This window comes from Plectropomus leopardus, chromosome 7 (genome assembly GCF_008729295.1).
Source record: "Plectropomus leopardus isolate mb chromosome 7, YSFRI_Pleo_2.0, whole genome shotgun sequence".
In the NCBI taxonomy this organism is placed as follows: domain Eukaryota; kingdom Metazoa; phylum Chordata; class Actinopteri; order Perciformes; family Serranidae; genus Plectropomus; species Plectropomus leopardus.
In genome coordinates, this window is record NC_056469.1 from 22485366 (window position 1) to 22496408 (window position 11043).

Sequence of the window (11043 nt, forward strand, 5' to 3'; positions counted from 1 at the left end):
ATAATTAAACCTGTCATTTTTAAGTTGCAACAATTTCACAAAATTAAGTAAAAACTGATAGATTTTATGGGAACTTAACAATTAGATATAAAATGAACATAAATTAAGATTAATAGATACATTTACTTAATTTTTTCAAGATTTTTTAAGAGTAAAATCAGCTTGTCAGATTTTACAGTGTATCAGCATTTTCATTTGGGTCAATGTGTAAAGTTTGAGGCAGGATTTTTTCTAACATCTGAAGATCTGCGTCTTGGGAGGCTGGTTGTTAAAACTTCAAAAGCAATAGAAAAAGGAGGGAAAGAAACAGCCTGCGGGCTTTGGAAAGTAATATTTTATTCTAATACTTCATATTGATGTGTTACAGTCGAAAAGAAAATCCCATACGAAGCAGCTTTAAAGAAACTTACATAGGGAATACAGCCTCATAACTGAAATATTACATAAAATAAAGTGAATAAATGAGAAAACTTTCATGACTCTTCTGAAAGATGTAATCAGCTCAGAAGCAAATAGTGGTGTGTGTAAGATCAAAGAGGAGAGATATTTAAGCTTGCAAAATGAGCGTTTCTAAGAGCAGATTTTGATGTAGAAATGAGAATCATAGGAAGGAATTTGGAATAAAGCATCACTAGAGTGTGCACAATGATAGGAATTAGTGTTGAATGGATACAATGATTAAAGAAAGGAAAAAAATGCCACAAATTTTAAATGTAGGCAAGAAATAACAAAAATTCATGTTGTCTTTACTCCATCTCTCTCTTCACTCTATTCTTCACTCCTGCCAGTCTGTATCAGTGGAAGGTGACAAGGTGGTGAGCACCGTGACCCTACAAGCCACAGCCGAGGTCATGAAGGACGGGGTGACCTGCGAGGTCTCCAATGAGCACGGCAAAGATAGCAAGACCCTCTCAGTATCTCTCAAAAGAGGTCAGTGTCAAGGAGATGACGGCAGCAATGATGCTGTGTAATCTCCCTCCCCCACCTTCATGTTTTTTAAAATTTTGATGTTCAATTGTGATAAACAAAAGTATTTTTGTTATGAACCAAAACATCTGATTTGATGAAACAAGTTGTTGCTATTCAGGGCTCTTTGTTAGTTGAAACTTATAATGTAGCTACTGTAGGCGTTTGCTAAACAGGATGCTCCACATGAACTAGTTCTTATGCAGATTAGTTGTCAGTAATTTATACACACAGTGTATATAACAATCTATAAAATGCTGTTTGAAAGTGGTGTGAACAAAGATTTTAAGTAACACCAAAACTAATACGTACACTATTTTTAAAAAAAAAAAAAAAGGTGTTGGCTCAGCAACAAAAAAGATAAATAATGCAATGGTTTGCCTCAGTCTTTTTAAAATTATGACCACTTCTTATGAAATCACGTGCAATGAACACAGTATACTGAGTTGGGGAAATGACCTTTATTTTCTATAATGAAAGATATTTTTAAGTAGTGCTTACTTACTAATTGATAACATAAACATACATTTTTAAGTTGATTACTCAAAAAAGCAAGATGCTCAAACTAATTATTCCACATTATTTATAAACTGCTTATTTTACTCAAACAGCATTTTGCCTACGGTGGAACTACAAGGCTGTCTATGTGAAGATTAACATAGTGGACAGAAGGCCCAATATCCTGAAAACAAACACCCATTGCTCTGAAGGGCTTTTTTCAAGAAATATGCAACACACTATTCCAAACACAAGCTCATGGCTAATTATTATGCAGAAAAACGTCATCGGGCCTTTCCTACTATGGTGATAATTTGTAATATGAAGCTTTCATCCCTGTAGTTGAATTTTTCCTCAAATACCTGTTTCACAAAGGATGATAGATTTGGTTGTTTGGTTGTTTAAACGTACATGTTTGTGAATTATTGGTTGCATGTGAGGTTTTTCAAGGTAAACTTTCACTTATATGGACTCAATAACATCAGCTAGGTCTGCTTTTTGATATTTCTCAACTCACTTAAAACTGCATGAGTACTACTAACTTTAAACACATACCTCTCCATGTAAACTGATGTAAACTTAACAAATTTATTAATATTATTCGTGTGAAAATGTCACTTTTGGAAGTTACGGTATGGCTTATGATGCTGCATAACTTCCAATTTTCTTTGTCAACTCCTTCTGACTGAATGGCGCTACAGATGTTCCTTGCAACCAAATATTTGTAGTAGTTGCTGAGAGCTCAGGAGGGGCTTCATGCATAATCTTAATGAATTCATGAAAAGCTTATGCAACCAAACCCAGGTCTCTTTTGCTTTTTTCACCATAACCTGCAAACTAAACCCTTTCTTCTTTTTCTCCTCTCTTGCTCCTCTCTTACTCCTCAGCTCTTCCAGTTGACAACTCGGCCGACAGAGGTAGAGCCTTCTCCCTTCTCCTCTTCCTCCCCTCCCTCCTTCTCTCAGGACTCTTTGTTGTACAGACCCTGTAAATTAGAAATTCCCCCTCCACCCATCCCCTCTTGCCCCGGCCCCTCCATCACACACACACAACTCCCTCTGCTGTACTGTAATCTTGTATATTTGCCCTCTTGCTACCAAACACTGTGGATATTGTATATTGTTATTCTTCTTCTCTTGTCACCTTTGTATGATGTCTGTCCGATATTTTGTGGATGCTACTACAACTTTTTGTGGCCCCTTGGGGACAATAAAGGAATCTATTCTATTCTATTTCTTCCTTTCCTCTCTTTGTTTCTTCGCTGTGTCTCCTTTTGGGTTTCCTCTTCTTTCCGACTGCCTTCTTATTTCTCGCTTTTCCTTTTCGCCGTTTCCACTCGCCGGGGTGCTCTGTGTGCGTAGGACTTATTAACCTTTGTGTGTATATGCTCCTAGTGGTGCTTGTGTTGTGGTTGTTGCTTTGCCATGCTATGGGACTGAGAAACTCTCTTTTTCTCAAAGTGCTGCTCTCTGGAAACCCTGTGCTTACGTCAGGTCTGTATCGCTAACCCTATTGACATGTGTATGGCGTTCGTCCAGAACTGTAAGTCACTGTGTGTGTATTTATGTCTGTGTGCACACACAAGATAATGTATTTGTGTTTACAAGAGCTGATGTGTTTTGTGTATTCATACTTGTATTACTGTAGTTGGGAGGACAGACTTTAAATTCGTACTTCTTGGGGTAAATGAAAGGTACATTGTTTTGATTTTGTTCATCACAACTTCAAGTTTAACAATAGTTTACTGTACAATATTTCCAAGCCACAGTTGATCACTTGTTTTGTCCAAAAAAAAAAAAAAAAAATCATACTTCATACTATCATATTAGTCTTAATGGAAATGTTTCAGGTGTCCTTATGTAAGAAAATAATTGACAACATAAAGGCAAAGAACCTTCCCTCCACCTTGCCCTTTTTTTTTTGCATATCAGGACACCACAGAAGATAATTGTATATTTCCACCAACACCACTTATCACAGTCAAACATGAAAAAGAAGTCAAATTTTGCATCCATTTTTTAGGTAATTTAACTCAATGAAAAAAGCAGCAGTACTGTTACCATGGTAACCATCAGTTAAATACATCATGTGCATTGTTGAAGATGGTTTAGTGTTTACCAGAACTACAATTGGAAGTACAATTTTAAAGGAATAGATTCACATTTATTGGAGTCTTGGCAGCCTTGCCAGTGGAGACTTTCAAACAAATGAGATATAACATGCTAATTAGATAGCTTTAGAGTTGCTGGCAGGCAGTTTTTGTTGTTCGACAGAGCCAGGCTAGCTGTTTCCAGTCTTTAGTTTAGTGTATTTGCTAAACTAAAGCCACTTTCCCACTGCGCAAAATCCCACTAACATCGGTTTTTTTTATGTTATGGGAAAGGTTACAATTGGCATATACACCCATCAACTCCATTCCCTGATCGGCATTAATGGAAACATAACACCTGGGTGAAGGCATTAATTTCAGCCCCTTTAGCGGTGGCATGCAATGATGCACCACCACAAAATACAGTCTGTTCCCATCCAAGCAGCACTCAAACAGCACAACCCAAATTAATCCGCACTGGGTTTGAGAGAGATTAAATAAGTACCAGATATATAAAGGCGTTACGTAAAGTTTTCACTATCCTACATATTGCTTTCTACTGCATACATAACTGTTGTCCAGCCTGTCTCTGGAATCTGTCGTGAAACATGGAAAAAAAAAAACACACACACACACACATAGGGAGGAATACTTGTCTGCTGCAGGGCTGTGTACACAGCTCTGGTCTACTGGCAATGGGAAAGGGCTTATTTCAGGGGTTAAGGGTGTTGAAAAGGGGTATAAGCAAACCATTTCTAGTCTCCAAATAAGAAGCATATTCCCCAAAATGTTGAACTATTCCTTTAAACACTATCCTTTGTGAATTTGTGGGCAATGACCTTCAAAACACTTGTGAATCTATTTTAACATTACCGTTTACACATAACATTGAATGTGTAAATAATATTGTAGTGTTATGTCCTCACAGGTATAGTAATACAAGTGTAGGTGGATGGGTGAGTATGTTCTGTGTTGTTTTCTGGCTCTGGTCAGCTGTCTAGTATTATCTGTAAGTATACAGGCCCCGTTTTTGGGTCCCATCACTTTTCAGTCATTACATTCAAAAGTTAGACTAATCCCACATCCCACTCCCCGCTCCTCCTCTCCACCCACCCATCTCCCCATTGTCTTCATCTGGACACCTATCTTCCCCCTCTCTCCACCCTTCCCTCCCCATCCCTTCACCTCATCTCTCCCTCTTGTGGTACCCAAAATGAAATCCCCTCCCCTGCCTCCCTCTCCTCTCCCCCACGAATCAAACACCACCACCCCTCTTCACCCCCAATGATTTCCCCTCTCCCTACCACTGGCCCTTCAAAATCAAAAACCATCTTCCTCCCACCTCCTCCACGGTGATCAATCCTTCACTCCCCTCCATCCACTTGTCCCTCCCAACCCTGTCCTCCCTCCACCGTCCTACCAACTCTCCACCCCACCACCCTCCCCCCATGTGTCCCTCCGTTGCGGCGCTGTAGCTGACAAGCAGCAGGGAGGCTCCAGCGGCGTGGTGATAGCCGTGGTGGTGTGTGTTCTGCTGCTCCTGCTGCTGGTGGCTCTGATCTACTTCCTGAACAAGAAGAGTAAGCTGCCCTGCAGCAAGAAAGACAAGAAGGAAGTGTGAGTAGACAGGATGAGGGAAGGAGACAAGGGGGGAGGGAGTAATAGAGGGACAGAGTGGATTAATGTTGGCAGTCATTATCTCGTATGACTCAATAACCACTAAAAGTAAACTACAGTGTTGTCTTTTGTAAGGATGTTATTTGTGTAAAATGCTGGGAAACAAACTTTTCCGAAGTAGATTAATTTCAATAAAGAGAAAAATGATGATTCTATAAATAAATAGATAGATAAATAAATCCAATATTTAAAAAAAAGTTAGAAATGAAATTACAGACCTGTAGATGAGTCTACCAGTATAAGAGAATATATAATAGAGCTACTAATACTTGCGTGATTGCTCAATTTTTTGGCATTATATCGAGCAACATGCTGGGTTTCCCCATCTTTAAAATAAAGCCATATTTTGATCCATAATAATAACCTCAAAATCTGCATAATCATGAAAATCTTGCACAGTGAAATACTCTAAGGCAACTCAGTATTCTTCTTCATGTCAAAAACATTGTGTAGAACTCAAAACATCAATCAATATGCTTTAGTCATCCATTAGTTCATTCTCAAGGCAATAATAGTTCATTTTTCTAACATCTTTCCACTCTCTCTGCAGGGCTAGTGGAGAGGTGAACAACGACATTGTGGTGGAGATGAAGACAGAAAAGGCCAACGAAGAGGCCGGTCTCCTCAACAAGAGACCGTCCACAGAACAGGTCAGGCCAATGGACACAGGCAACAATGGGTTAAACCGGGTCACGGACCCGGCTTTTGGTCAATAGTGAGCTTTACTTGCTTCTGCATTCATGAATGTGACTCATGATGCTACAGACTAATGGTATGCAGCAACAATTCGAGCACTCTTCAGCTAGTGGATGAAAACAAAGCCATTCCTAATCTGAATGGGCTTCTCACAAAAAAATAGTTTCCATTTACGCACTCTTCTTCATGTAGTCACTGTTTGTGGTCATGCCTGAGAGATGCAGAGTCTTATCATTGAAGACAAAAAGAAACTCTCTAAAGCTTGGCATCATGTTTTGGAGAAATTAGCTCAACGTGGCTGGTTGTAAATTTAGTTAGTACATTCAGATTATTTGGAGGTGCTGAAGTAAGAAATAGTAATTTAAAAGTAGCATGCATTTGATTTATTGCAAAACCACAACGTTGAAAATGGCCATGCAGACATAAATATGCCTCATTTATAGCAAATGCAATTAGTTAAACATAAACATAAGCTTTATTCTCTGCAGAAATATCTTCAGACACATCAGTCATGCAGATTGAGAGTCTGGAGTCAGTTTTAGTTCAAAGGGAGCAGGTTTGAGAAAACTGTCCCTGCAGCTCAAATGATGGAGTGTGACAGCTGTACAGAGTCAGCCAAAAATGTCATCACAAATGTAAAACATTTCATCAGGAAATTTATTGCAGCGGCACATTTGAAGGGAACGTAAAAGCCAGTTTAGGCGAGTCTTGTTTTATGTGATTTTTTTGAACCGACTGACAGCAAAACTGCGTGACATTTCAGTACTGCAGTGAGATTGCACACATATTTTCTTTGCTTTTGAAATGGATATAATGAGAAGATGTAAAAGTCAGCCTCTCCATATGCTACCAAGTTATGTTTCTTCTCTTAGATGTCATTAAAAAATGATCACCCCCATGAGCTGTCTTCTAAAGGGCTGCATCCCCAGCCACAGACAGATGTAATTTTATTCTCAAATGTCTCACTATACCAAGAACAGTAGCATAAGCTTATATTTCTTCCAGCTTGTAATACCAGCTGCAGAACAGATGACAGTGATATAGTGCTCTGAAAAATAGGCCTAGTATTCTTCTATCAAATGTTCTCTATTTTCTGCATTTCCCCTTGTTCTGTCAGATCTCTAATAGAGGCATTTAATGCCCCAAAATATTCTTAGAAATTCTATATGACGGATATGAAAAAAAATGTAAAATATTGCATCATAGCAAATTTTCCAAGACATTTATAAGTATTTGGTATTTTAATTTAAATGTAATTAAAATTGTATTACAGTTACTGAGAAAAAGAATGTGCTATTAGATTGCAAAAAACACAAACTAACTAACCAATGGAAGCAGCAGTCGACCACCAGCACTCATATTTAGTTAAAATAACTGTTTTTCTAAATGGAGTCTGGTGGCCTTTACAAGAGCATAGATGGGGAACTGAAGTCATTTGCGGACTTCCAGTTGAAAGGGCTGTCTGACAGAAAAGTAAAGCAATTTAAATACTGTCAATATAGCGTATACTTAAACTGACTTTCTTGGGATGGCTAAAATACGCTTTGTTGCTGACTGCCATCCACTGCAGTTTATTGCTTAGCTTCTGTGTTGGACTCAAGCCTACTTCTTCCAACCAGGAGCATGCTGACTGACATTTACTGTTTGAAATATACTGACTATGGCTAAGTACCTCATATAAACCCACTTCAAAAAGTCGGAACCATCCCTACAAGACAAATTTGGGTGCAACACCATCAAGGGGAGGTGTGTTACAGGAAGCTGTCTTTATGTCCAGACATGCTTCATTCATTTGGCAGTACTCACTCAAATTTTGAACATTACTCCCTATCAGTTCTGTCGTTTGAATTTGCACAACACCTCATCTGCCAATCAAATCATTGTGCATTGCTCTAAGAAACCTGAGTTTGCTGTGCGTGCACCCAGAAGACCACGCCAAGTTGGGTGGCTACTGTATGTTGTCCAACATTATTATTCAGTGTAAATATTGTGAAGATGCTGTCAATATTGACATGATTTATGTTTTTAGACTTAGCACTTTCATTGACAAGTTAAAAATATTTGCAAAAAAATAATCAAAAGTAATCAAATGCAATAAATAACATCGCTTTGATAACTTGTGACATTTTTTAACTTATGACAACAGGGCAATTAGTAATCTGTGGAGGGTTACTTACACTTAATTAGCAACTGATAAATTGTTGAATAAGCTATGGATGAATATTTAGAGGAAATATTTATTCATGAAGTTAAAGAATACTTTTAATTCAGTTTGCTTTGGGGCATGTTTAAACAATAAATATAACATTTTGGAAGATGTGTAAAAGAAAAGGATTGCACAAGTCATAATTGCAGTATTTTATCCATGTTTAAGGATTGCAGATTTATGTTGCTCTTTGTGCTTTTCTCTTTCTGACAGTGATGAAACGAGGCAATGAAGGTGACCGACTGAGGGATGAAGGGAAGGAGGAGAACAGTATGAAGACAACAGGGCTAGTTTTTATTCACTACACAAGACTGTGGGGGGTAACAAGAGGTGGAACATGGACATTACTTTGTTTTGGGGACTTTGGGATGCACACCATGTTTGTTTTTGGTTACGCATGTTTTAAAACCTGAGGTAGACCTTTCTAGATGGAGGATTTAGGTTGCCTTTTCAGATTAAACTCCATCCATAAATGCTACCACAGGTTTAAAACCATACATGCAAAATCACAATGTGACATCACTGGATGACATTATTATCATTATCATGGCTTCTTTTGATTTTTTCTCACCATTCACATCTTTGCTTCGACTCCTCTGCAGAATAGAGCTGCACAGCGAGGCATGGCCAACACAATCCAAACACAGTGGCAGGATCTTTTCTATTTTATCTACCCCAAATGAAACACAAAATGCCATTAAGCCACTGTGTTGATCTGGACATTGTGTCTGCATGCAGGTGTAACACCAAACGTCTATTCTGCCTTGGAGTCTGCACTTAAATCTCTGAAATATCACATGGTGCCATTCTGTTTTTATTCACCTCAATAAGTGATGATTTATGCTCACAACATTTAATCCCTCAGCAGCACACTGTTTGGCACACACGGCTGTAACATGTCTGCTCAAAGAAGCACTGTGTTTGCTTTAGTGTCGTTTGTTTAATTGCATTTTGCCACCTGTAAATTCTTTGTGTGTTTTTTTCCCCCCAATCCTTAATTAGCTTTCCGTAGAAGCAGACCAGGCTTTTTTAATATAACGCCAATCCTTTCTTTTAAATTGCTTGCAATTTTTTTTTTAATCCAGCTAAAAAGCCACCAAACAAGCAAGCTATTAGGTTGTACAAATTGTTCTTGCCATTTCCATCATACGTGTATATTATGTTAGTACTTCGCTTGTTCACACTGCTCTCCTTTTTTTTTTTTCTGTAAATTCAAATGCTACTATTACGCTGTCTATCAAGCAGGTGTACTGATGTGGAGTTACTGTGGTGACTAAACTGCCAGCCCAGGACCGTAATTGCTACCATTTCTTACCAAGTCTTTTGCAGCATTTCAGTCCTCTACTCTGGGGATGAAACCATTCTCACAAGCGTAGCACGCAACCGTTGTGCTCAGAAAGCCCAATTATCATCAGCTTTCACTGTAAAATGTGGCGTAATGGTCGACAATCTCAAACTGTGGACTGCTGTGTTGTCGTTTTTCCCCCCGTGACAACAAAATTGAACCATCGGGGGCTGCAGCACAGTAGTCACAAATTCACCTGTTAGGAGAAATCACCGTTGCAGGTTCACTCTAGTTTGATAGAAGCAGGGAAGGGAAGGCGTGGGAGGGATCGTGGGTTGTTGCTCGAGTTTGTGATGTACTTTTTATTTTTACCAAATGGAAGAGTTTTTGAGTGTCACAGCAGGAGTGTTTCTGTGTTTAGGTACGCAATGATGGCATTTCTGTTCCTCCCCTACACTGTCGGCAGGCCAGAGAGGTTTGAAAGCGGGTTGCCCTTTTACTTTGTTGTACACTGGAACCAATGGCCTTGATTTTTTTAAAAGAATGTCACCTCAAACCACTATCTCTGCCCACAAGGCTGTTTTATTTTGTAATGTCTGTCTACTGATCTTGCCATATTGACTGTTAGCAAACCTGTGATGGCAGGCGAAGATAGATAAGTGAACTTTTTATTTTTGTTTTATATAAAAATATTGTGGTATAAAAGTTTTTAGAAATGGGGATTCTTAATTTTGGAACTACTGAGTTTTCATTTTCCCATGCTTTTCCACTCGCTCTGAGAGAAGAGGGATTTTTTCTTTTTTACCTAGGATTCTTTTTTTATAAGATTTTTCTCAGTGCTTTACTTCACTCTCTGTGTACTGTATACTGTATATTTTGTGGTACGCTGTTGTGACCTCTGTGGTGTGTTGATGTATCTTTTTATTTTGTTCCCGCTGTTTAGAATTTATAATGAAACAAACCTCCAAGAAAACAAATCACAACATTATATTCTCTGTGTTTTTATTCCCATTGCAGGAACAGATGATTTGCAAAAGCTGTTGATTTCTGTGGCAATATCAGTGTTGTTTTTGTTATCATGAACATGAATTTCTTTTGAAATTAGCTGCTTTTTTTTCAGAAACAGAAAGCTGTATGGAAGCAAGAAAGTGTGTGTGGCCATATGATAAGGCAACTCACACACCTCCAAACATCATCTCTAAAATCTTGACACACCAAACTAAAAGCTTTTGATGTAATTCATCCGTGTATGTTTTTTTTCCTTACACTTCCTAGAGGATGACATCTAAATTAATTCCTAGCTTGCACCAAAGTTTAATCTCCTTGATATAACCGGCATTATGTAAATTCCCCCTCACGTTGATTGATCCCGTGATTTGTTGTGACAGAACAGAAAAATCGAGGAAGCCCCTGTTTTGCATCGATAACTGCTGGAGGGATGGGCTTGCTGCCAACTTTACCATGCAGCGTTCTCTCTGCTCACTTTCATGTTTAGAAATGAGCTGAAATGAAGCCATCAATCATCAGCAAATTGCTGTGTGGCTTTGTGCATTGATCGGTAACAGTAAGGAGGATAACTCTTATCAATAGCAGCTATAATCATAATTGAAAATGTATTCATGAAAA

General features: G+C 38.5%; 1 protein-coding gene across 2 annotated transcripts in view; it reads left to right on the plus strand.

Moving 5' to 3' along the window:
- Positions 1–10655, plus strand: part of bcam (basal cell adhesion molecule (Lutheran blood group)) — a 63102-nt gene extending 52447 nt beyond the window's left edge. The window contains exons 12-15 of one of the 2 annotated variants that reach the window (XM_042489836.1): positions 789–930; positions 5029–5170; positions 5781–5880; positions 8346–10655. In XM_042489836.1, coding sequence (XP_042345770.1) covers positions 789–930; positions 5029–5170; positions 5781–5880; positions 8346–8348 — 387 coding nt within the window. In that variant the 3' untranslated portion in view covers positions 8349–10655. Of the gene's footprint in view, positions 1–788; positions 931–2351; positions 3338–5028; positions 5171–5780; positions 5881–8345 lie in introns of those variants that run through there. The other variant, XM_042489837.1, reaches the window with a different exon arrangement.
- Positions 10656–11043: the final 388 nt, after the last annotated feature.